Source organism: Alligator mississippiensis, chromosome 8, assembly GCF_030867095.1.
Source record: "Alligator mississippiensis isolate rAllMis1 chromosome 8, rAllMis1, whole genome shotgun sequence".
Lineage (NCBI taxonomy): Eukaryota > Metazoa > Chordata > Crocodylia > Alligatoridae > Alligator > Alligator mississippiensis.
Window position 1 is genome coordinate 33,805,324 of NC_081831.1, and position 26,482 is coordinate 33,831,805.

At 46.2% G+C, this 26,482-nt stretch overlaps 1 protein-coding gene and 1 long non-coding RNA gene across 2 annotated transcripts; both read left to right on the plus strand.

Moving 5' to 3' along the window:
* Nucleotides 1–667: 667 nt before the first annotated feature.
* Nucleotides 668–3,111, plus strand: LOC109281785 (uncharacterized). Its single transcript, XR_002088548.2, has 3 exons — nt 668–1,025; nt 1,585–1,646; nt 2,938–3,111. It is a non-coding gene; the product is annotated as an uncharacterized LOC109281785 (long non-coding RNA).
* Nucleotides 3,112–3,359: 248 nt separating this feature from the next.
* LOC102561831 (hepatic and glial cell adhesion molecule) lies at nt 3,360–21,046 on the plus strand. Its single transcript, XM_014598142.3, has 11 exons — nt 3,360–3,466; nt 3,905–3,959; nt 8,722–9,066; nt 10,526–10,795; nt 11,282–11,398; nt 12,264–12,365; nt 14,718–14,840; nt 15,476–15,571; nt 16,481–16,573; nt 17,579–17,631; nt 20,909–21,046. Exons 1-11 carry the CDS (start codon nt 3,464–3,466, stop codon nt 20,945–20,947), a joined length of 1,296 nt encoding a protein of 431 aa, XP_014453628.2. The 5' UTR covers nt 3,360–3,463; the 3' UTR covers nt 20,948–21,046.
* Nucleotides 21,047–26,482: the final 5,436 nt, after the last annotated feature.

Consider the following 26,482-nt stretch of genomic DNA (forward strand, 5'->3'; position numbering starts at 1 on the left):
GCAGCTTTTTATACTGCTGGGGACAGTAAAGGTACTAGCCCCAGGCTCTAGCTCCCCCTGTCTGCAGATCCAGAAGGATCCAGGCAGGGTTATTTTGCCCCAAGTGGCACAATTTGCTCCACAACAAAGTGCATGTCCGAGCACGTGCGCTGAGGCAAAAAGCCCCAGCTCAAATTTACACCGTTTCTATTTGAGATGCTGCAAGCGCACATGCTTGCATGTGTGGACATGCCCAAAGTAGCCAGAGCAAGCACACCAGTGAATCAGGGACTTAGGTTACTGTTTTGAAATGAAAATAACTGGACTGTGACCATTAGGTAGTGACATCCAGAAAAAAATATAATTTCAGTAGCATGCCATGAGCTGAACCATTTGTGCTTTGCAAGGAGATGTCTCTTGACTATGCAAATACATGGTTGTTTACATTTCCTTTCTCAGCACAGCACACCCTGGACTACATTGTTCCTGGAGGGGTGTTTTTAGTTGTGTTGACTGCCAGTCTCCTAATAAAGAAGATCCAGCAACTCCATGGTGAGACAAAATCATTAGTGGCCTGCACTTAAACCCTAGAACTCTGACAAATCTACATGTTAAGAAATTGTTGGTGGTTATACTGAGGTCCAATTTTGTGCCTCGTGAAATACAGGTGTACCTGTATTTCCTTCAGACTGACATGCCTTTGGCTATCAGTCAGTATTATATTTGCCCCCCAAAAGTCTACACACGTGGGAGAAACTACCCAAGGAGAAATAGAGCTGTGGAATACTCTGTTTTTGATCACCTCTTTGGCTCATTAGAACACCAGAAACAGACATATATTGAAAAGTTCCTTGCAAAGCTTTGTTTAGTCCTTTTTCCTGTTTTTGCCAGGAAGTGCACACTGGTTAAACAGAAAGCCAGACTAATTTTTCTTTCTGCTTTACAAAAAACAGAAAAAGCTTGCACAGAGTTTGTTGATATAACCACCCTCACAGTCAGCACCGCAGTGGTATCTTTCCTTCCGCTCCTGGCAATTTTGGTGTGCTGTAAGTATCCCTGCTGTCTGTTTTCAATAAAGGCAAATATGCTTAGATGTTTTAAAAACTTTGCTCCTGCAGAAATGCATGGAATGGAGCTGAAGACATCTGATCTTTCTGTTGTTAAGAACAAAGTAAACCCATTTTAAACGGGGTAATTAGAAATGAGTGAATTGTATGGGACAGAAATCAGAATTTGTTGAAGAAATCTGTGAAGGAATTTTTCTTCCACCATCTCTGATATCTCAAAATTACAAAGACATTAGAGTACCTTGCTAATTTCTCATTGTATGAACAGTTATAGCTTTTCGGATATGTAACCTGCACTCATTGACAGATATTTTATCACGTCACAAATCAACATATTGTTTTTCTTTTTTCCATACTTTTCCCATGTTAGTGCATAGTAATAATGTGCACTGCCTTATTCAGCCCTTTTGTTAGACGGGTCAGAGACCCTTCTGGCAACCATTCTTCTTTCTAGATAAACTTCAGTTACCATCCTTCAAGTACAGCAAACTTTGTGTTACTTTTGTCTTGTATGTGACATTTCTGAACTATTTCACAGATCATATTACTCAAAGATGGCAAAAAGAAAGCTCGAGTTCTAGACGGCAAGATTTACAGGAGGTAAGTCAGTATTAAGTGGCTTTCACTGTTGATTGATGTTCTTTAGAACACTTTCAAGAACATAATGACATTTATAAAACTCTTAGCTTTAAAACCTCAAAAATCAGGAAAGATGGGGCCCAATACTGTCCTCATTTTTACTGATATTGTACTCTAAGTCCAACAGAGTTTTTCCTGATCTGGGCTGAAATGTGACAAAATGCAACTTTGCCCAACAAAGCGCTTAATCATGTGTTAAAACAGTAATTCAATGGGGACTCAGGTGGTAACATTTTGAGGGCTCTGATGATGTACTCAGCCCAAGTCAAAACAGAACCTGTAAAACCCCCATTCAGATGTCTAAGTGCAGTGAATTTGTTGGCCTTCTTTAACTGAATGGTAAATAACCTCCAGATACACAGCTCCCAAACTGGCATGGAAAAATGGCCCGGTTCCAAATACATTTACAGCCTTGAGGTCAAACCATTAATGGATTAAATGTGATTAAAAGACATTTATAACATTATCGTCCCATTCTCAGAACTAGCACGTCTAAATCCATTTGCATTTGGCCACAGACTCCAAGCAGCAGGACGAGGACACTGAGGCTACCTCAAAACTTCTCTGCGTACCTTGTTCAATTCTGGATGCTGTATATCCTCTATGCACTCAAAATTAACATCCCTTCTCTGACTGGTTATAACAGTGAAGTGCGCATTGCTTTATCTACTCTAGATCTGCACTGCTGAGGGAACATTTCAACGGGAACTGTGCAAAAGTATGGGAGGGAAGAATTAGGCTGGGCATAGTTGATAAAGCATCTTTAGCATTCAAATTGAGTCACTTCTACTGCACAAGTTCATTCTGATAGGCACAAGCACTAGGAAGGAAATCAGAGCTATCAGATTTATCAGGCTCGTGCCAGTGTTTTAACTGAAGGAAGGGACTGGAGAGGTTGGTCTGTGCTGCAACAGATATTGTTGCAGCTCCAAAAACCTTGTGGAAAGGTTTTTGGTTGATGCCAATTGTCCTTCAGCAACTTGAGGTGAAGTTTGAAAACAATTACCATAAAAACAAAATCTTTTTTTATAACTGTTATTTGTAAAACCTTGGCACAGTAGCAAAATAACAGTATGCACTTGTCAAAATCATGCTGTTTGCCCGGGATCTCAACTAAAGACCTTTTCTTGAAAACCAGTGGTTTTTCCATTGACTTCAAAGGGTGTTAGTCCAGGCCAGAAAATGTCCTCTTGTTTGAGTGTGTAGAGTGGTTTCAAGTATTCACAATGTGTTTTCTTATTCTCCTTTGCAGATTCTCTGAAATGCCTCCAGTTGCCTGTGTGAAGGAGATGCTGTGTACTTCCTTTGCGAGTCCTGCGCATATTTCCTCTCTTGTTTAATCAGACCACCTCCGCCTTGTTTAATTTTAAGCAATTGTAAAGGGCTTTGGCTTCCGAGCAGGCTCCTGCTACCAGCACTGAATAAATGCGGCTGGACTATCTACACATGCCTCCGTTTGGCCCGTTATTCTGAACACACAAGTAACACCTCTGCCTTTTCCTCCTAACTTCCCCCCACCCCCGACTGGGAAATACGTCATTATCTGGAAACCGCCGTGGGTGGATGCTGGCTTTGAGCACCTGTCGCTTGCGGCGCTACCGGGAAGGCAATGACGTTGCCACCCAAGGGCAGACAGCCGGAGCGGCGGCTGGTGGCTGCAGGCGGGCGCGCGGCCGGGCTCGGGGCGCGCGGAGCCCGCTGCAAGCGGCGCCCCCCGCTCCGCCCGCCCGCCCGGCCAGGAGCAGCGCCCGGGCCCTGGCCCTGGCCCTGGGCCGGCCATGGTAAGTGCCGGGCTCCCCCGGCGCTGCGCCGCCACCAGCCTCCCAGGCGCTTCGCGGCTCCGTGTCACTTTGTGCGTGTCCGGATCCCGCCCCCGGCCCTCGCTGCGGGCCCCGGGCGCAGCGCCTGCGTCTCCCGGCAGCGCTGAAGCGCGCCTGGGCTCCCGCCGAGGGCGCCGGGCCGGGCTCCGTGCCGGGCGGGGCGGGGCAGGGCTGTTTCTGTCTGTTCGTGTTTTAACACCAAAGCAGCCAAAACCCAACCAACCAAAGCCCCTGAGAGCAAAGGGCGGCGGGCGCGAGGGTGCGCACGCTCCGCCGCTGCTTTCATTCCGCGGGAAGGGGCGGGGGGACGTGGCGCCGCGGAGGTTTCGGCGCAGGGCGCATCGCGGTTTGATCCGCGCTTGTTTATAGTTTGGTAAGTCCGTTGCTTTCCATTTCCAGAAGGCGACCTGGTTCTGCACGGCGAGTCTGGGTGAAGGATGCAGGTTGTTTGCAGGTAAAGAAAAGCCCGTGGTGCCCCATGGTTTATTTATGCAGGTTTGAAAACGTGTGACAGTCTGGGGTCTTGAATCTGGAATCCTGTGCGTCTCAATAGACTGATCTCCTGCTTTACACTGGCGTTCGGGCCTTGTTATAGGGTAATTTTGGGCAGCTCCTGGACTTCTTCATCTCTGGATTGTCACATTAGCACCTTAAAGCGGCGTTAAGCCCTGGTTATGCTGCTGAAGGTTATATCACTCCAAGGCAGAACTAGCTCTGATCCACACTACCTGGCACCTGTTCCACTAAAGTGCAGCCACTCCCCACAGATGTGCTGCCCAAAGTGGAGTCCTCAGTATCCCAGATCTCTCTCACTCCTGCTGTTAGAGCAGGGATAGAAGAAGTGTGTCCTGGTTCACCAGCCCTCTAGTAGCAAGTCTGTGCAGGTGGGGGACAGCCATACAAGGTTTCTAGAATAAGGGTGTGACTGCTCCAAACTCCAAGTTAGCACTAACACAGATCAGTGTTTGTGTGGCCTACAGCATAAGGTGTAACAAGGCCCTTGGGTGTGTTAGTGAAACATTTGTTCAAAGTACTACAGTCCTGTCCACTTAGACTGAGCCTGTTTATGTCGACAGTGCACATATATCAATAAAAAGTACTGGTTACTTTTGTGTAAATAGTTGGCAAATCTGAACTTTAGCCAATTTATTTTGAGAACATTTCCTCACAGAATTGAAAGCCTTCCTTTCTCATCATGTGTCCTGACAAACTTTGACAGACATTAATCTCTCATTACTGAGGCAACCAGCATGTTTGCAACGAAGACAAAACCTGCTGGCACCACGTGGCAAAACATTAACGTTTAACGTACTGTCTCATGCAAGCTTTGTCTTAAAATCCCTTGCATCAAAACAGACATAGATTGCACGCTAATTGCTTCAACCATAACAGGAATAAAGAAGAATACCTACCCTTGCCACAGGAAAGTGGAAATGGCCTTGATGTTTTCAATATGCCATCTGTTTACCCACCATTTATGAGCACCATAGAAAAGTACAGCTGGCTGTCTGCAAACAATAAAGCAGGTCTTAAGCCAAACCAGCAGATGGATCAAGTGATCATAAATAATACTAAGTACAATTACAGGCAATTTCTTGCCCAGGAAAATTGTCAGCAGCGAAGAATTCTCAGAGGTCCCCACTGGGGCTATGAGCAATCAGACAAAGCTGGATCTCTGGTGAAACCAGAAGACAGCATTCAGACTTTCCCTCCGTGTGCTTTTCTCAGTGATTCCAGTAACAAAAACGATGAAAATGACATGGTTCTATTTGAAGTACTTGGTTTTAAAAAGGAAGAATGCATTGATTTAGCTATTGCTACTAAGGCTGACGAACAGCTCTAACAGTTGAAGTGATTCTGCCACAATACAAATATGTCACGATGAACAATTGAAACACCAAAAATCAGAACCTCAACCCTGAACACTGTTTTATTTATTTGACAGTAAAAATGCATTGTTATAGAAAAAAATGTCTTTTGCCAAGGAACATAAAAGACAAAGAAACCATTCCTTTGCCAGTATTCTTGCTCTCGGTGTGCCGATTCTGAGAAGCACCTTTTATATGTTGACAGAATAAGTGCACAAGGCCATTTCATTTCTTTTCATTGCACAGTTGCACTATCCCTGAAGATGCAGTATCTGTGTCCTTCAGAGCCAGTAGTACTTGCAGGTGGCCAGAATAGCTTAATAGCTCTGTCCAGAAATTGTCAATCCATTAGGGATGGCAAGAAAAAAAAATTGTTTCCTGAATGTGTACTGTATGATGGTCATTAGCTGAGGTCAGTGGGAAGAGGACAATCTCAGAGGATGATGATATAAGAGTTATGTTATGTAGGAAGCATAGCAAGGTCAAAAAAAGATTTTCAATACAGCTGTCTCCAGCTGGTAAGTCCATTGGGGGGGGGGCAGATTAAAGCCCCCTGCAGTGAGGGAGAGAGGGGGCAAGGGTAGGGGTAGGCACTGCCCAGCCAGGGTGGAGTCGAGCCGCGGCTCGTGGGGGGAAGGGTGGCTCCTGCCACTGTGTACACCCTGGGTGGGCGGGGGGGCCTGTGCGCCCAGATCTGCACAGGGTGGTGCAAGCTGGATTCGGGGCTGCACAGGGCTCTTCTCAGTGGGGGCTGGGGTCGAAGCGGGCTACAGCCACCCCAAATTTTGCCATAGCCCTGCTCCCAGCATTGCTGCTACTGCACGCCTGCCCAGCGCAGCCCAGGCTCTTCCCAGCACGTGTTGGGGGGAGACAGTACGTTGAGCTGGGGCTGAGCCAGACAGCTGGCAGTGGCGGTTCTGGAAGCGGAGCTGTGGTAAAATTTGGGGTGGCGCTGTCGGGACCGAGGGTCGGTCTGAGGCTATGGCCAGTAGCCCGGACCGTCAGGTGGGGTTTTTCCACGATGGAGTAGAGTTAGGCACGGAAGCGTATTGGTTTTATAAAGAAAACTTTACTTACACTGCCGATGGTCACAGTGCAGGAAGGAAACTTGCTTGAGTTGCAGTTGCACACAAACAAACACAAATGAGATCTCTTCCGAATCGCACCGAACCGAGATGAGTCGTCGATATACGACTCCATGAGCGCTTCACACGGGGGATACGTCAAATTTACACTATGACGGGGAGTGGCTAAGAGCTGATCAGGCCTCTCTGTCCTCCTCCAAGACACACGCTGAGTTTGCTAGGCTCCACAGCGCGCTCAGAGTTCCCCACAAGATGGTTGTGGAGTCCTCCAACTTGGGCGGAAACTGCTCTAAACTTTTATATGGCTAGCGAGCCAATTGCTAGCCGCCACGTAGGAATAATTTAGAATCAGCCAATAATGGGGTACAAATTTGCATATGTGTGGCGGGAACTCTGCACCGGGGTTTTCTCTCTGCAGCTGAGAAATCCACCGTGCAAAGAAAGCTCCATGTGGCAGGAAAATTCCAATGTGCCAAGGCACTAAAAATCATTGGGTTATGACAGCTGCAGCCCCCTCCCAGTGCCGCCAGCACTCGCTCTGAGCCCAGCCCCTGCCGAGAGGAGCCTGGTGCAGCCCCGGCTCCAGCCCATAGCTGCAGCCCACCTACCCCACCCCAATCTGGGGGTACATGCCCTGCCCCCCTGTGCCCTCCTGGGGTGCATGTAGTGGCAGGAGCTGCCTCTTCCCTGTACCCCACTGGCTCCATCCCATGCCCCCCCCCCGACTGGACAGCGTCTGCCCCAGCCCTGTCCCTTCCTCACCGCGGGGGACGTTGATCTGCTCCCCCCACGCCTCTTCCCTCCCCCCTCCACTTCCACTACAATGTACTTACCAGATGGAGGCAGCTCTCCACGCTCCTGGGCTCTGCTCCTCGCTGCACTGTGGCTGCACGCAGCACGGACATTTATCGGCCAAATTATCAGCCCCAGTGGGTCAATTTCCAATACAGCCAATTTTCTTTATATCGGTAACAATCCAGTATTGGTCCAATGTATCGATGCACCTCTAGCAGAGCCCGTAACCTGAGGATTTCTAGCTTTTCCTCACATCCTGCTAGTTGATGTGTCAGCCTTGTGGCAGACAGTGAACCTGATGAGCTCATGGTCGCTGTCGTCCAGGCTACCTTCAATGTTCAAGTCACACACCAGATCATCTCCTTTGGCCAAGACCAAGTCTAGGAGAGCAGTACCTCTGGTTGGCCCTTGCACTTCCTGGGTCAGAAAGAGCTCCTCGATTACAGCTAAGCTACACGTCCGATCTGACTTAGCTCAGTCTTCCTCCCAATCTATGTCCGGATAGAAGTTGCCCATGACAACCAAGTCCCTTGTATGCGCAGCCTCTCTCAGTTCTTGAGAGAACTCCAAATCAACTCCTCTCCTTGGTTTGGCATGTGCCCCCAATTTGCACAGTGCGGTCTGAGTGGGCTGCAGCTGGGAACTGCACTGCTCTGTGCTTGAAGCAGCTGCAACAGTGCTGGGAGGGAAGCTATGGGGGTTGGGGGGGACTGCAGACAACCCAAATTTCACTGTAGCCCCCCACCCCTCCCAGCACCATCAGTACCTGCCCCCAGCACAGTGCGGCTCCTGGCCCCAACCTGCAGCTGCAGCCTGCCCGGCTCATGCTGTGAACTGGGGGCACATGCGCCCGCCCCTCCCCCATGCCCTCCCGGATCAGTGGTGGGAGCAGTGGTGGGGGCCACTGGACAAGAAGATGAGCCACCAGACAAGCCAGTCCTGGACCAGCAACAGGAGCCATCCCCCCCACCCCCTCCCCCGGCACCCCCTGGACAAGCCGCAGCTGCATCCCCCCTCCCTGGCTGGGCAGCGCCTACCCCAGCCCCTACCCCAGTGCCTCCCTCATCGTGGGGGGCATTGATCCCCCACCCCCTACCCCTTTTACCATAACAGCCTTACCAGTTGCATGCAGCTGTGTCAGAAATCAGATCAGTATTGGCCAATATGCTCCTTAAAAATCAGCTATTGGTATCAGCCCCCAAAATCTCTATTGCTACACCCCTAGCTAATACATACAGGGGACAACAGTAAACACAAAATACAAGTACAAAATCTTCATACATCTATCACCTTGGATAGAAAAAGAGGGACGCATTTGAGGATCCTATAAAGGGACTTCTACAAAGTGTTTGGATAAAAGATGATGAGAATGGTATAAGAACTTGAATAGAGTGGCATAGAAAACACTTGTTTTAGGCTTTGCCTTGTAACTAGTTTCTTCTCTGGCTTCTCTTCCTTCTCCTTCCAGTTCTGTTGCTGGTTTGCCAGTGGTCTGCAGAAGCAGCAGGAATCACTGATCAAAAAACTTCAGCTGTTGGATCCTCAGTGCTGCTAATTGCACCAGACAGCATAAAGGATGTGAACTATATACAATGGGAATATATTCATGGTTCCTCAACCCACTTTATTGTGCAGTACTATAAGGATTCATCAGCTCCAACAATCTATGAGCACTTTGCAGGAAGAGTAGATTTCATTTCCTCCAATGGCTCTCTTTTGTTGAAAGAATTACAAGAGGCAGACAGTGGGATCTACAAAGCTACTGTCAATTTGATAGAAAGTGATGCCAGGAAAACCATCCTCACAGTTATCAGTAAGTGAAATTACACTGGGGTGATGGACTTTCTCTTCACTTGTTTGTAAATACATTGAAGCAGAGGCTGCTCTGGAAAAGATCAGCCAAAGCTACTGGGTGAATGTGAACAGACAAAAGAGGCTAACTTTCAGCCAACCACACAGGCAGCAGAGACAATGCTGAGACACTTGCTGGAAAATATGAGAGGGTGCTTTGAGTACCGAGATGCAGTGGCTGTATCTGAGCTGCAGTGAGCTGCCCTCTGAGAACCTGGGTATATGGAGTGGGGTCATCCCTGGGATAATTCACATCTGAGTTCTGTCTGTGTGCAACATACTCTTCACATTGATTGTGCAGTGTCCCTGGTTGCCAACTCCCAGAAAAGCTGTGAAGAACTGTGTAGGGGACAGTACCATATCTTGATGGAGATAGAAGAGTGCTTCCTGGGGCAAGAGCCCTAGACACCCTCCTTCAAAGGTACTCAAAAACAACTGCCACCATTGGCCTAGCAGTATCCAGGGCTTCATTCGGGAGCAAAAGTCTAGCATGCTTTACAGGGAATCCTCTGAATTTAATGTTAATAATAATAACATTATTAACACTATTATTAATATAAATAATTATAATAATAATGCTACATGACTGTGTCTCCTTACTGGTTAATGGCTAGCTCCCCATACACTGAGCACTAGTTAGAATAGAGCTAAGGGAGAAGGAAACATGTACTGGTAGAAATCCCCTATTACACACACACAGTAGCTTAGCCCATTTCTCTTTTGCTCTAAACCTTCAAGCTCTGATTGTTCTTTTGCTTGTTTTAGCTATGAACAATAGCTATTCATGACTCAGGGCCAGTGTATTTATAGTTCCTTACACTGGTCACTGATAAGTATTTCTAACATTGATGCTATGTTATTACAGTAGTGATTTAGAAATCTACCTATCTATAATATATTCGTTTTGTTTAGTAAATATATTACAAATGTCTTACACTCTGGGACTTTTTAAAAAAGGCACAGTATAATACTTTTAAAATAACTTTTAAATGTCATATATTAAATCAGTGTCACTCAGCCTTTTTGCCCTGCAGGCTAGATGGGCATTGCCTGATTCAACCATGGTCTAGATCCAGGCATTGGACTCAATCCGGTATGCAAAATGGGCATAGTGGGCCTGATTGACCTGTGCAGAAAGGGGCAGCAGGCAGCCCAGCCCTGATCCAGCTGTGTTGGGGATGGGTTGTGGCCCAAACCTGATCCAGCCAGGCAGGGGCAGGCCCAGGCCCAATCTGGCTGTGTGGGGCTTGGGAATTTTGCAGTAGAGGACAGGTAGGGAGCCCTGCGGGGCCCTAATCTATGGGGACCCCCACAGGCCAGATGCCATGGCTCTGCAGACTGGACTAGGCTGTGGCCTGGGGGTTGGGCATACCCGTATTAAAGAGGGAGGTGCCTATATCACATGTTACTGACTTTTTCAGAACCTTTGTCTGAGCCTCAGGTGTGGTGCAATTCCAGCCTCGCAGGCTTCCCCATCAAAATAGTCTGTGATGTTCAGGAAGGAAAAGTGGACATGTTTTCCTGGGAGAAAGAGGGAGGCCCTCTCCCACCAGAGAGGTGCTACCAGTTGTCTAAAAACCGCAGCGTGCTGCACATCATGAAAGGGGAAAAATCAGACTGTGGCTCCTACTCCTGCAATGTCAGCAATGAAATAAGCTGGAATGAAACCTCCCTGAACTTGACCATTATAGGTAAGACTTGCATCAGTCCTGGACTAGAAATTAGAGGATGGGGGGATTCCATCAGTGCTCTGCTCAATGACAGCTGTCTTCTGGAGGTCTGTCTGAGTGTGTAAGTGCATCTGTATCTTGCACCACTAGACAGGAGTTAAAGAACTGAGGTAGTAGCTTCCCTATACAAGGAAGATAGATTGTTTCTGTTAAAAGTGGGGCAGCGTAACACAGAGCTCTCCAACCTGTTGGTGTGCAGTTTATTTCAGTGTATTGACTGATTTCTACTGCAAGGGTTTATAGTTGGGACACTGGATTGTGATTGGCAGAAGATTACAATTCTGATATTTATTCTTATTTGAAAGAAAACCCAGAACTTTGTATCACGCTCAGCAACTTTCTCATCATATTTCAGTTTCCCAGAGTTGCTGACAGCCTGTCCTTTCAATGAATTGTCTTCATCATCTTCTCCACAAAGCTGAGATTTATTCTTCCCCCATGTTACAGGTGTCTCATCTTCGCTTGAGCATGCTCAGACAATGTCTGGTGTTGCACTGGTATTTGCTCTGGTTGCTGTGCTGGGCTTTACTATGCTGCTCTGTCAATCAGCAAAGCGAAGAATCAGTAAGTATTTGGCCTCTTCTGGTGGGTCCTAAGTGTCCTTGGTACATACCTCTAAGCCATCTTCTCTTCCATGCATCAGATCAAAACAGAGAATGGCAGGCAGCCTCAGCTGTTTGCCTCTTCTGCTTAACCTCCTCATAAATTCCATATGAGGGGCAAGATCCAAAACCTAACAAAATCAGTAGGAGTCCTCAATCTACTTAAAAAGCAGGAAAAGCTGAGCCTTGCAGCCTACCCTTTTGGCTACTGGATTCAAGCTTTGTCTAACCAAGGAGGAAGCAGACTCTGATTGATAGACTTTAACCCCTAAGCCAGTGGTTCTCAGCCAGGGTGCCACAAGAAAAACAGCCAGTGAGTGGGCCACTGCATCAGCTGAATGTCCATTTTCCTTATAACCATCTCGGCAAGAAAAAGGAAAGACGCAGTCCCCAAATGGATGGTGTTTAATGTTTAACAGTCTCTTAACTATTACAGCCAGGGGTTGGACACTTGCAGAAGTAATTCTTGGTATTGTGGTCTTTCTGGTTTCCCTTTTAAAGACAGTAAGGAAGGGCTCCTTACCTGATGTGCATGGAAGATGCTTGGAACTACTCAAGAGTGGTAATGGAAAATATAGCTCCAAAGAAAATTCAGTGGTTTCCATATTCTGTTACAATTAAAAAATTTACTATTCTTACCTAAAATCAAACAAATCATTGGCATGCATTGCCTTGAGTTAGGCTGGGGGGGGTGTCTTTTTTTAATTAAAGCTGGCTGACAAAACTTCATACAAACTGAGGGAGAGAATGAAGTTTAAGCTAACCTCTGAAGATGGAATTCACCCTGTCTTGTGCAACTCACTCTAATGTATTTGCTGTTTTGGCAGAGGGAGAAACATGGAGATGGCTGTTTGTGTTTATCCATGGGCTGGTGTGTCTCTCTTGTGTCCTGCTCTTTGTTGCCATGGTCATTTGGATGCACAATGAAGGTAGAATCTCACTGGCTTAGATAATAACAAAGCTTGTACATTTCAGATTGTAGGAAGCAAGAGTTTTTTAATATCTGTTATTGGGCCAACTGTAGTTGGGATACGATTTGGGACAAGCTTTTGGGCACATAAGTGCTTGTATAACATCCTGCCTAAATACTTTTGTGCCTGACAACTTGTCTAACATCCCTCTGTACATTTGATCCAATAACAAGTATCACCAAAAAACCCCACTCTTGTGTCTCACACATTTCCTGAACCACAGCCCTTCAGTTCTATCGCAGAATGTAAGGAGACATGACAGAGAGAAGAAACCTACAGTTCGTGAAAGGAATAGAGGTGCACACCGATACACTGGTCCAATATCTGATCAGCACCAATATAAAGAAAATGGTCTATATTGGCAATTGGCCTGACGTACCCAATAGTTTGGCTGATAAGTAGCCCGTGCAGGTGTGCAGCCGCAGCGTAGCATGTAGGCAGTGAGGAGCATAGCTGGCAGCATGGAGAGCTGCCTCCAGCTGGTAAGTCCGGTATGCTGGAAGAGAGGGGGAAGGGAATGGGCATGGGAGTGCAGATCAAGGCCCCCATGGTGAGGAGGGAGTCAGGCAGATGCTGGGGCAGATGCCCAGCTGGGGGGAGGGAGAGCACAGGACAGAGCTGTGGCTCATCCAGAGGGCGCGGGAAGTGGGGGGAGTGGCTCCCGCCACTGCGCATGACTTGTCTGGCAACTCCCAGTGCTCATCCAGAAGGGCATTGGGGGGCGGGGGCCTTTGCCCCCAGATCTGCACATGGTGGGCAGAGGCAATGGCACTGGGAGTGGAGCTATGGGGCGACTACGGCAATTTTTGGGGTGGCTGCAGCTCCCCTCCCAGTGCTGCCGCTGCCTGCCTAGCACTGCCCCAGCTGCATCTGCCCCGCCCGTGGCCTGTACAGATATGGGGGGCATGTGCCCCTCCCAGGGTACGCACAGCAGTGGGAGCCGCTCCCCACACCATGTCCCCTGAATGAGCCACGGCTCCGTCCCGTGTCCTGCCCAGCCTCAGAGGTGCAACACCTGCTCCAGCCTCTGCCCCACTCCCTCCCTCACAGCAAGAGTCTTCATCTGCGCCCCCCATTCCCCTTTCCTCCCCCCTCCCCTTCCTCCACAACAGACTTACCATCTGTATTGGAAATTGGATCAATATCGGCCGATACGCCTCCTTAAAAATCGGCTATCAGTATCGGCCCAAAAAATCTCTATTGGTGCATCCCAGAAAGGAATTGTGAAAAGATTTTCAGGGCCTGGTGTAAATGCATGTAATGCTAAACTCAATAGGAACTGTATTGGCCTCCACAAGTCAACAGAAAGTAGGCATTTGTATTTTGCAAGTATGCAGCAGTGTAAGTTAGGGAACAGGTTAAGAGAAGACACAATTAGACAGAATGGCAAGGAATAGTTCATAAGCAGGGAGGGTGCAATCCCTGTATTGGCTAAAGGATTTGGCTTGAGTTTGGGATGAATATGGAACTTCGTCCAGCCAGTAGCATTTAGCACTGACATAAAATCATAAGCAAGTTAGGCTGGAAATGACCTCCAGAGGTCACATAGTACAACCCTCCACCACAAACAGGGTCTTCCTTATCCAAACAATCCCATACAAATCTGTTGCCTAATCTATTAGTAAAATTATAGAGGCAACCCTGACACAACCACAAATCATATAATACCTGCTACAAATAAATCAAGGAGACAATGACAGCCAATGATCAGCTGCTACAAGGATTGTTAAAAATATGCGTAAGAAATCCAAGGAAAAGGGCCACTCCCCCCACTACAGAGGTAGGCAAAACTTCACAGTCCATACCAATCTAACCATGGGGTAGAATTCCTTTACTGACCCCAAATGACTCTGAAAGGATGGGTAAGACCCTCTAGCCAGGAACCAGCAGGAGCATTGGCACACCTCAGTCAAAATCCCCAGCCTTGGCTGCAGCTAAACCAAATGTGCTTTTGAGGAAGGCACCTGCCCACCCCTGCCCTCCCACCTCACCCCAACCTCTGGATACACATAGCAGCAGAAAGGGAGAAAATTCCTTCCTGGCCTCATGGCCTCATATTGCCAATTCCAGTTCACAGGGCAATGGTTTCCCATTATAGCTGCAGTCATAGGGGCAAATTTACTATTCCCCCAACCCATGTAACCCCATGACTTTACTGAATTCAGCATGGTTTGCATTGAGAACAAGTTATTGTCCAATCTCTGTGAAATCAGACCTGAAAGATGGATCCTAGCTGACACTAAACCTTGCTTTGTCAGAAGAACTGCTTCAATCTTTGTAATTCTGATTTAATACAGTGCTTTCTTCCAGGTCCCTCTCCTGCCTTCATATTACTTGAGCTTTTCCTTCTGTATGCAATAATAATAACCATCCTGGTAATGGGAACACTGGCATTGAAGCCAGCAAAGCTCAGTGGATTCAAAACCAAAATATGTGAGTGAGTTTTTATAACTTAAACCATCTGAAAATAGTTGGTGGTCTCATTTATTTCCTAAAAGTAAACCTTGAGGGCTTTGGTAGTCAGAGAAATGGCTTTAAATGGCACTAATGTGACTATATCCCCTCCATCGCATGTTTTCACATACCGCTTGTAACCATGCTCTGTTACATTTACCGTGCATTTCACTTTTCAAAAGGCCTTCTGCAAACACTTGATGTGTCAGTCATTTCCTGCTGTGAGTCAGGAGATGGAACCAATGAAATCTCAGTTGTACGAGGTACAATTCAGCAGTCAGATGGTAACCAAGAAAGCTTTGTTAGGATTTGTCCCTTGGATTAGTTGTTATACTTCCGTTGCCATTTTAATACATGCAATTCACTGGGGGAAAAGAGACCTGATCCCTAAGCTGCCTGTTTCTTTCTCATCACTGCTTTGCAGTAGAATGCAAAACACACAGTCGCAACCCCTAAGGATCTTCCTGCGATTTTGAGGATTGTTCATATGCACATACCAGAAATGCCCTCTCCTGCAGACTTGTATCATCTCTTTTACATTTCTGGCTCATCTGTGTACATTATGTTGTCTCCTAAATCTCTCAAACCTTTCCCTGTTTCCTTCCCTTGCCCAGGGCATCGTGTTATCCTGGACTCTGCAGCTCCCGGAGCAATGATTGCAGTGGTGCTCTTTGCCTGTCTCCTACTCCAAAAAATCCACCAACTCCATGGTGAGAGCAGTTCCCTTTGCAATGATGCTTATGCTGTTTGTTTCTATAAAGAAAAATCTACATCTTAAAAAACTGGTGTGAACCTCAACATAAGCAATTTTGGTGCGAGTTAGGATGGACATAAGCAATATTAACTGCCAAACCTGGTATCATGGCCTCTTCAGTACAGGGACATGCTTAAGACAGGATATTGAGGGCCAGAGTTTTTAAAGCTCTTTAGGTGTTTAAATACCTTACAGTGTCTTAAGTGGACTCCGTTGTCCTGAGTGCCTCTGTGCTTCATGGATATGCATACAACAGAGGGCTGTCTCAGCATTCTCTATGGTTAGTATAAAATCTAGGAAGGATTTTCTGGGGATCTGTCTCCATTTTGGTCATTCCAAAGCCTACTCAGGAATGTTAGGCTTCATAGATGTTAGGGTCGGAAGGGACCTCAATAGATCATCGAGTCCGACCCCCTGCATAAGCAGGAAAGAGTGCTGGGTCTAGATGACCCCAGCTAGATGCTCATCTAACCTCCTCTTGAAGACCCCCAGGGTAGGGGAGAGCACCACCTCCCTTGGGAGCCCGTTCCAGGCCTTGGCCACTCGAACTGTGAAGAAGTTCTTCCTAATGTCCAATCTAAATCTGCTCTCTGCTAGCTTGTGGCCATTGTTTCTTGTAACCCCCAGGGGTGCCTTGGTGAATAAATACTCACCAATTCCCTTCTGTGCCCCTCTGTGCCCCCGTGATGAACAATGTGGAATGGATGTCTCCAAGGCATCCCACTTAGATCTTACTCATGGTATAAAATACAAATGTTCCTGTTTTCCCTTCATTTAGGTTTGATTAAATCAATTCCCACATGTTTTCCACAACCAAATAAGTGAACTACTAACAAACTGTAACTTTCCTCTTAAAAAAAATCAGAGAGAGGCTGCTCACAACCCGCAGATCTCACGGGGAGCACAGTCATCTCAGCAGTTACAGCTCTTCTTGGCCTTCTGTTCCTCTTTATATGGTGTAAGTAACCAGGGATTTCATTCTGGTGGCTGTGTCATTCTTTTTAACTGCCTGGATAACCTGCTCTTGGCTCTCATGCCTTCTCTTGTCTCTAGCAAATCTGACCAGAGGCAGGACCCTGGGAGCATCTCCTAAGGAAGGATACTTTTGATAAAAGGCCAGATTTTTAAAAAGTGGTTAGATGCCTCCAGATGCAGATGGGTGCTTGCGATCCATGGACTGCAATATGAGTTAGTAACATTTTGAGAAAAGTTTAGGCTTATAGGTGCTGGGTGATACCTTCAAAAGCTCGTATCTGTCACCTTAGTACTAACTTTTTAAAAGGTGAGTAGGCACCCAGGTGCTCAAGCAGATACCACAGTTCCCCAGAAAAGTGATTTTGGTTTCCTTCCCTGCAGAATATCACACTAGTAATTGTTTCCAATTAAAATAGCCTTATGCTTTTACTTGTCATAGAAATGACAAGAGAAAAAGTTGCAGTAAATTAGTACTTGGAATCGAATTTGAGCTTAAATATTTTGGCTAATTGAAACCAATTGTATTTTTTGCCCTTTGTTAAATGCATTACAGATTGCATGATGGTAGTCTGTTTTCCATTGCTGAGCTTGCCAGAGGTTGGGTTTTGCAGACAAACCTTTCACATTTCTACCCTGGTGCCTGTGTTTACAGTTATAGTTCTTTCCATGTGAAATCTGGTCACTTGAATGATTAGCTATGATGTCTCATGATCTGTGGGCAGACAATGGTATGTCTTGATTACAACACTCTTTCAAGCAAGGTTTGTCAGATCTGCTCCACTACATACTTTTCCAGCATGCTTGGAATTCTCATTTTGTGAGATGCAACCTTTGTGCTGCCTACTCTCCAGCTGCTTCTCTGCTTTGGTGTGTGGGCAAGCACTTTGCAATTTGTGTATTTAACACCATGTGATCTTCCAAAACCCTTGACAGACTTTCATAAAAAACATGCAACACAGCATCTAACCAGCCCCTTTCTGCGTTATAGATCACAAGACTCAAGTTCCCAAGAGAGAAGCAGAATGCCCTGCTAGAGAACAGGTGACACTGGCACCAAACCTTTTAATGTATTTTACAGTAGTGTTTTGTCTATTATGAGTTATTTTTGCCTCTCCAGTTGCTGATCATCATTGTTTAAATCACATTCAAATGATATATAACGAGAGGCTAGCTTTAGCCTGCAGGCTATACTAATTCCTCATTTCAGCAACTGTAGCAAAGATTTATATAACCCATACTAAGCTTTTCAGTGTAGTGCATTTTTTTCCCTCTGTCCCCTTCCAAAACACGTTTATGTATCACACAGAATATTAAAAGCACTGAACTTTGTCCTAACAACAGTTTTACACTGTAAAGAAGTCTCATGACTGAGGTCTAGAACATTTAAAATTGGAATATTGCTTTTACCCAGCTGGTCTTCCAGCTGAGCATTGCAAGGTCTGGCTTTTCTGGCTTTCCTGATTTCAGGAATTTGTATTTGAAGTAATTACAGGCACCACCCAATCAACTGGAATGTAATCTCACCAAATGCAGATACACACATTTTATATGTGGTTCCCATAAAGAATGAGGCTTTATATTTTCACTTTAAAATCAATTTGTTGAAGAAAGAATAATCTAGAGCAGGAGCAGGCAAAATACAGCCCATGGGACAGATCCAGCCACCAGGCCATTCTGTCTGGCCCACGGGGCCCTTCTAAAATTTAGGCAATTATGACTTGCCAGTGGCTGCCTGTCTGAAAACCGATGAGGCACCAGCTGCAGCGGAAAGCAGCTCAGGCTCTGGTTGCAATGCAGCAACCCCAACCACCACCTGACCCACCCTGCCCCCACCCCTAGAAGCTTCTAGAGACTGAAAGCTTCTGGCTAGAAGAGACTTCTGCCCTGGTGCCCCTGTGGCTGTTCCCCTGCCCTCCCTCAGCCGAGAGCTGAAATTGAGTTAAGAACAGGCAAGGGGGAAGGGAGGAGGAGAGGAGACCTCTGGTGGTGTGTGGAGGGTTCTGGTGGGGGGTGTGGGACTGTGTGGAGGGGCTGCAGTAGGGTGTGGGGTTATGAAGTGGAGTTGGTGGGAATGTGTGTGGGAGGGTGTGGGCATGTGTCGGGGGTATGGTGGGAAGTGGGAGCCAGCCCTGCCCATCCCATCCTGGCTGCAAGACTGGGCACTGCATGTCACAGCACAAAGCCAACCCAGCCCAGCAGCACGCGGTTCCTGCTGCAAGGCCAGGACCTACGCAGTGTGGCATAGAGCCAGCCTGGTCTAGCCCCTCCCCTCCATGCCATGCCACATGGGCCCTGGCCTTGCAGAGGAAAACTGCATACTACCGGACTGGGCCAGACTGGGCTGGCCCTGTGCCATGCTGCGTGGATCCCAGCCTTGCAGCTAGGAAATGCACACCGCAGGTGGGATGGGCTGGACTGGTCTGGCTCCATGCTGTGCTGTGCAGTCCCCAGCCTTGCAGCTGGAACCACATTGTGCCAGACCAGGCCGACTCGGCACTGTGCTGTGCCATATGGGTCCTGGCCTTGTAGCCAGGAACTGCGTGTTGCAGCTGGGACAGGATGGGTGGAGCTGGCTCCACTCCTCTCACCATACTCCCAAATACCCCCTCACACACTCCCACCCCCCCACCATAACCCCACACCCTACCACAGCCCCCACTCAGTCCCACACCGCTCCACCATAACCCCTGCCAACATACACACATTCCCACACCCCCACCATATATTCACACACACTCCCACCCCCCAAACCCTACCATACCCACATCAACATATGCCACACCCATACCCCACATATATACCCCCTTACCCTCCCATACATCATATAATAGAGTAAAACTGTGTTTTGAGCTATTATGCAATTGCCTCTAAATACACAACACAAATGCACATAAATCAGGATAAAAATATTTTTTAAATACACTTAAAATAAGTTCTAGTAGTGGTTTGGGTTTTTTTAAGTATATGATTTGGTTTTTTTCTGGTTTCAAGATGGCAACCCCCCCGGAGTACTTCTAGGGCAAGGGGAGGGACTTCTGGTAGCAAAGATGGTGACCAGGGAGTGACAGCTCCCCAAAGCTCTTTAAGTGGCCCTCCAGCCGAAATAATTGCCCCTGATCTAGAGGTCATCTAAAACAGGCAGAGATCATTTAACAGAAAGAAGCCTTATGTGACATAGGAAAGTAGGAAGGGATCACTAGAAGGGACTGCCCAAAGTCATGTAGTGTCCAGGCCCCTGCTCAAAGCAGGATCATCCCTGTCTAAACCATCCCAGCCAAGTGTCTGTCTAACCTGCTTTTGAAAACTTTCAAGGATGGAGATTCCACATCTTCTCTAGGTAGCCTGTTCCCATGCTTGATCACCCTCAGTTACATAATCATAGTAACAATGGGGTCGGCAAACCCCAATGTGCTGGTTACTGTACATAAAGTGAGAAACAGTTGATATCTCATGGAACTTTCAGCTGTAGTATGGAAGCAGATTTCCTAGTTCCACAAAGGCTTGCATATTGCTGACCTTGTTTTCCAGCAGAGGGAATCATTGCAGGAAATCAGCACTCCCAATACCTGCTACCACAACAAAGGCAAAAAAAACCCACTGTCCATCCCAATCTGACCAAGAGGAAAAATTATTTCCTGACCCAAAATTAAGTGACCAGTAGGATTTAAAGAGAAGAGCAAGACTCAACATCCACCAACCTCTGAGTTTCTAGTACCACCTGGAACATCAGCATATCTCAGTCAAAACCCTCAAACCTTAGCTATGACCAATATCCTAAGTCTTGAGAGTAAGGCAAAACATACCAAACAATCCAGAAGCCCATAGCATTCATGGGGAGCAGGGAGAAACATTCCTGTTCTCAAATGGTGACCAGCAAAGCCCCAAAACATGGAATTTTCAAAATGTAGTTCCCAAGATAGGTTATAAATGGTATCTTTGTAATGTGGAAGATAGTTTCATGACTACATTACATGCACTATTTGTTGAGTTAGAATTCCAAGTTATATCATACTGTCCCTTCTGTAAACTTACCTAGTTCAGGCTTAGAGATGCAGGTTTCCTGCCCTCACCATTGTGCTATGAAACACTTCCAGAAGTTCTCTCTTCTAGTTATGCCATTTTCCAGGAACTGTTAGATTCCAACCAGTGGCAAGGGGTTTTGAAATCCTTTTTCTTAAACCTGTGTGTTATATTCCTGTTTTGAACATCTGGGACTCAGGAACTTGCTTCCTGGCATAGCTAGGATGGCAGCATGCATTTGACTGCAATGCACGATGTGGTAGAATCTACTTCATTGACATCCATGTGTCTTGTGCAGGTGCAGGAGCTAAGGGAAAGAACTCAGGAGCAACAGTAAGAAAGAATATGTTCTTTGCCAGCCAAGAGCTCTACTTCCACCCCAGGCCAGCTCCTGAAGAAGCTACAGACTACTTTGGGCATCTGTTATCGTAGGAAGAGCTGACAGTAACACTCCTGTTAAAGCTGCCCAACTAGCACCTTTCAGTATAAAAGCCTGGGCTTTCAGGTATGTAGGACATGACACAAACTTAACCACCAGGGCTAATGTTTTCATTGCTAAGGTTCCACGCCCTAAATGAAATCTTTCTTTTAATAACAATTTCAGCAGAAATCCACTACTTCCTTCCTCATTCTGTGTCCAGGCTGCCAAAAGAAGCAGAGGGCTGTGGAAACTAAACAGTTGTAGCACTTCAAAAGGCCTTGTAGATCTACAGTATATTACAGGCATGCAACTAGTCTGTGTGCTACAAACACAGGACATGTCTGAAATGGAAACTTCTCTGTAGCAGTACGGTTTGTAAGGCCACATGTAATTGCTTTATAGTAGAGGTGTGTGAAACAGGCTGTATTCAATTTGGATTCGCCGAATCAGGAACAGTAATTTGATTTGTTGATTTGGATCACTGTCCCTGATTTGATTTGACCAAATCCAAATCTGAAGGTTCGATGCTGATTCAGAGAATCAGTGATTCAGTCATAGACATGGCTTTAAATGTTTTTTTTACATACCTCGAGGTACCGGCGCAGCTTGTGAACACTGCAATGCTGGGGTGGATGGAGCGTTCCACAGGAGCATGGGGGGTGCCCCCTGCATGCTCAGCAGTGAACCCGGAAATGGATAAGAAGTATTTCCGGTCCACTTCCGGGCCTGCCAGGGAGTGCGCTAGGGCCCCCACCCTGCACCCCCTAGCTCAGCAATCAGCCATGGGGATACTTCGGATGCCCCCCAGACACAGGAGGCACCAGTCGCCGAGCCAAGGGGGCATGGGGGGCCACCCTGCGTGCTCCCCAGCAGACCCAGAAGTAAGCCGGAAGTGCTTCTGTTTCACTTCTGGGTCTGCTGCCAAGCACGCTAGGGAGCCCCCTGCACTCCTGCAGGATGCTTCATCCACCCCACCATCACAGCACTCAGGAGCCACCTGCTACCTTGACGTATGTAGAAAAAACATTTAAAGCTGTGTCTGTGTCCGAATCACCAAATCTTTCCGAATATCCCCAAATCAATTCAGAGGGTTCCAATTCAATTTGGAGAGATTAAAGGTTCTCCTGATTCGATTCAGATTCAGCCACCGAATCAGGACAAATCTCTGCCAAATCAAATCAGGAACTGAAGCTTCACACAGCTCTATCTTTTAGTTACAGAAGGCCCTACAGAGGTTTCCAACACACCCAGCATTCCAGTCTCCATTTTCCCTCCCACTGGGTAGAGCGCAGAAACTCAGGCTCTGGCACCATTGCAAGAGCCCCGACAAGAGCCAGCAGTAGGAGAGTAGAGGGACCAAGGAGAGAAGTTTTTGCTACTCGCACAGGTGTTGGGGGGCTCTCTTTGACAGCTGCTGTTTTTCAGCAGCTGCCAGCTAACATTAAGAGCCTGCCCCTTCCCCAAGAGAGGACAGGACAGACTCAGTGTTTGTGCTCCCCAGTGGTGTTTGGGTGGAACTAAGGGACACTCCCCTATTACTGCTGGCTGGAGAGTTTGCTTGTAAGGTGACTTTTGGGCCCCCCAGGAAGCTGGGACACCTCTACCTCCCAATAGCATTACAAATGAACAGCTGTCCATAGCCTGACACCATCACAGGGCAGTCGAGTATGTTCCTGTCTAGTTTCTTTTTCCCCCCATGTGTTTTATACATTTTTAATCTAAAACAAAAAATAATAAAAAGTCACAATCCTAGAACACATGTACAACAATCAGGTATTTCATAAAGCTTTGATTTAGTAATTTTGCACTGATTTATTTTAACATTGCCTTCTACTGTCTTTAATCCCCATTTCATCGTATATAATGCTTGTATTTTGTCAGCTGTACAACTGCATGTTAAAAATGCTTATGTCAGTGCTTTGAATGGATGCTAATTTTTTTATGGTGTTCTCTAGTTTGTGTGTTACAAGTCATTTATCTCATTGGTAGTAGGCGTATAAGGGAGAAACTTGACTTTATAATCTAAAAAAATAAACTTCTGCTTCTTCCCTCTCCCGCTCCCAGTAGTGAAACAGAGGCTCCCTACTTCCCTGTGCAGTTGAGGTACATCCAGCTCAAACCTGGGTGATTCAATTTCTTTTTGAATGATACAAAGTCATGCTTTGCTGCTATCCTGATTGACTTTGCATTCTCTCCAAATATAATAAAAGGCTGATAATATAGATTGGGGTGCTCAACCTCTGTCCCACGAGCCAAATGTATCTTACAGAGCCATAGGTATCTGAGCCGCAGGGCTCCCCACAGATCAGGAAATTTGATGGTGGGGAACCATGGCAATACATACAGCCACCCTCCCCTGCTGCCAAATTCCCAAATTCTGAGCCCTGCACAATAGATTGAGGCCAGGTCACACACCCTCTCTCCACCCCCATGCAGCTGGGTCATACCCCCTTTCATCCATGGAGCCAGGTTGGGGCCAGCTCAAGCCCCATTTCCCCCACCCCTGCAGGGCTGAGTCAAACCCCTTCTTCCTGTGGGGCCAGGTAGGGGCTGGGCCATGCCCCTTGCCACTGTCCACACAGCTGGATGGGGCCCTGCCATGACTGCCCCATGCCGAATCAGAACCGTCTGCCAGATCCAGCCCACAGCTGTCCTGCACATTGCCCATCTGGTCTGCTGGCCAAAAAGGTTGAACACCAGTGACCTAGATTGTGTTTCTTGTTGAGCATTATTATGCTCAATAGTAAGAGAGGCTTGAGTATGGTATTGTTTTCAACAAACAGATTTAGGGCCCAGGTTGTAAAGGTATTTAGACACCTAAAATGCAGAGAAATACACTGATTGAAAAATCTGGGTGTCTAAGGCCCTTACATTTCTTTCAAGCTATCTTTAGATTTTTAGTTCAAATGGTTGAAACTTACCTTCTAGCCCTGGGGGTTGTGCCAATTTTATCCCCAAACCGCTCAGTTTTGTAAAACTGGAATTAGGAAGCAGGGATGGAAAGGACTTCCAGAAGTCATTTACTCCAGTTCCCTGCCTGAGACAGGATCATCCCTAAGCAAACCATCCTATACAAACCCATTGTCTAACATGTAAAACAAACTGTGCAATCAACTTTGACACAGTCACAAGCCAGAACACCTTAATCTGCCACAAGTAAGGCAGGGGGATCACAGCAATCAGTATCCTGCTGCTGCAAAGGTTGTTAAAATATGCTTTAGAGATTCAAGGAAAAGGGCCATGCTCCATACTACAGAAGGCAGCAACCCCCTCAGAGCTATTTCTGTTTATTTAGCTAATGACTGGTAATGACAAATGCACAAAACTATCCATCATATCACCTGGTAACTAAGGCACTTATGAGAAAATAAGGTTTTGATCCCCATTAGCCTGGACTAAAGGTCTTCTACATTTGGGAACTTTGCTCTGAAGGGATTCAAATTATTTCTTCAGTGCCCTAGCCATAAAGTTTTATGCTAGGCTGGATCAGGGGGTGAAGAAGAGATTACATTACTCCGTTCTTCTTGAAGTTGTGTCAGTGTGCAAAAAAGGAAAATGTTCGCAGATACTGGCTTGCTCATGTAGTTCAGTTTCTTGGGCAGTCTCCTGGGAGAACAAGACACTGGGCTAAATGAACTGTTGGTTTTACGCAGTATAGTACTACTTATGTTTTTACAGGGGGACAAAGAAAAGCCATTGTCTCTCTCTCTGTTTCTTTACTTTCCATCAGATGATAGTTATGCTGCTGTAAATATGCTTCTGCTAGTTTGTTATCCAATCCCCACCCTTATTAAAAAGGAAGAAAAATTTAATGGATTCACATCAACTTAAAAAATATAAAAGAAAAATCAAATTTGAACCTGCTATATTTTAAACACATAATAGCTGTAAATGCTCACTCTGTCTATTGCTTACCAGGGAAAGCTCCATAGGCTTCTTTCATACATATCTGATGTTCTTTGTATAACCAAAGTTGTGGCTCCAGTATTTTATCTCTGTTGGTTGATAGGTAGGTAGATAGGTAGATTCTTGAGTGGAGGGTGTGTGTGTGTATGCATATAAATAAATAACATCCTTGAGTAGAGGAGTGCCATATAGCTTGATAGTCTGTGCGTGTATGCATTTCTATATCTATCTATATATGTCTACACACACACACATTATATAAGCAGTTGAGATGTGATAAATGATCAAAACATGGAACATCTGCATTTTGTCATAAGTCATGCCATAATTAACAGATTACAGTGATTGAATGAAAGCTCATTTTAAAAACCTATTTTTTCACTCTTGGAATGAAAGAAATTGCTTATTTTTAGGTCCTTTCCATCTTTACTACTCTGTGATATGAGTGGAAAAAACAAGTTCTATGATATGCTACTACAGAAAATTCCTCCCTTTGGGCCATCAGCAGGTTTTAAATCCTAAATTTTGACGTCCATCTCAGACTGTATTAATTGACAGTCAGAAGTTATTACTATTATGTGTACAAACCAGCTACTTGGAAAATATGTACATGCTTCTTTGACAAAGGATTATAAATGTATCTAGTACCTGGGTATATGAAATACTGGAGACCAGGTTTTAAGTCATCCCAAGGAGGAAACATACTGGTGATAGTGGAGGATAAAGAACATCTATTGACTCCTACATTAAGATTTCATCAGCTAATATACAGTCAGTTAATCATTTATACAATATATACGGACAGCAATATTGGTACAGTGGTGCACATTACCAAGCCTTCATTGGAGAGTTCAGTAGGGGTTGGTTTATTCTTCAGGGTGTTGGTCTCTTTTCTATAGCTAGGCTTCTCCAAAAAGTTAACTCATACTCCTTTCTTTACAAAGGATGGGAAAAGGATCTGTTTCCCTAGTACAAGTTCTTCTTCCCCCTTAAAGGGAAAGAGGTTGTTGCAGGTTATATGGCCTTGATTTCTATCAATTCCCTGTATTGGGGACCATCTAGGAACAAGTCCCTTTTATTCAGCTCTCTGGTAAACCTCCTTATATTTGCTCAGCATTTAATCAACAATCCTTATGGGGGAGCAACTCTGGCAGGCGGCTTCCTGTGTGGGAATGCATCTAGACCAGAAGTGTCAAATTTATTGGGGACTGCATGGCTTCTTGCCAGCTGGAACCAAACCATGGAGCTTCTTGTTGTAGCTTCTGGCATTGCTATGTCAGAACCACTGGCCAAGGAGTTGATTTTGCTACCATTCAGCTGCCAGAGCTGTGACAGCCTGAGCCTTAGTGTGATGGCCAGCAGCCAGTGGGTGAATGCTTTAGTCACGAGCAGTGACCAGAAACCAAAAACTAAATCATAGGATGTCATTCACCCCCTGGGTGCTGGCTACATTTATGCAGCAGCTCCAGCAGCCAGTGACAGAACTGAAGGCGAAGGCAGAAGAGGAGCTCCCCACTGTAACTCAATGCTTTGCAGAAAGCGTTC

Bases quoted from the DNA above. Each gene is read 5' to 3' on its own strand.
- LOC102561831 (XM_014598142.3), top strand. The intron at 16,574-17,578 runs GTAAGTAACCAG...TCTGCGTTATAG, and splicing joins TCTGTTCCTCTTTATATGGT to ATCACAAGACTCAAGTTCCC. The intron at 17,632-20,908 runs GTGACACTGGCA...TGTCTTGTGCAG, and splicing joins AATGCCCTGCTAGAGAACAG to GTGCAGGAGCTAAGGGAAAG.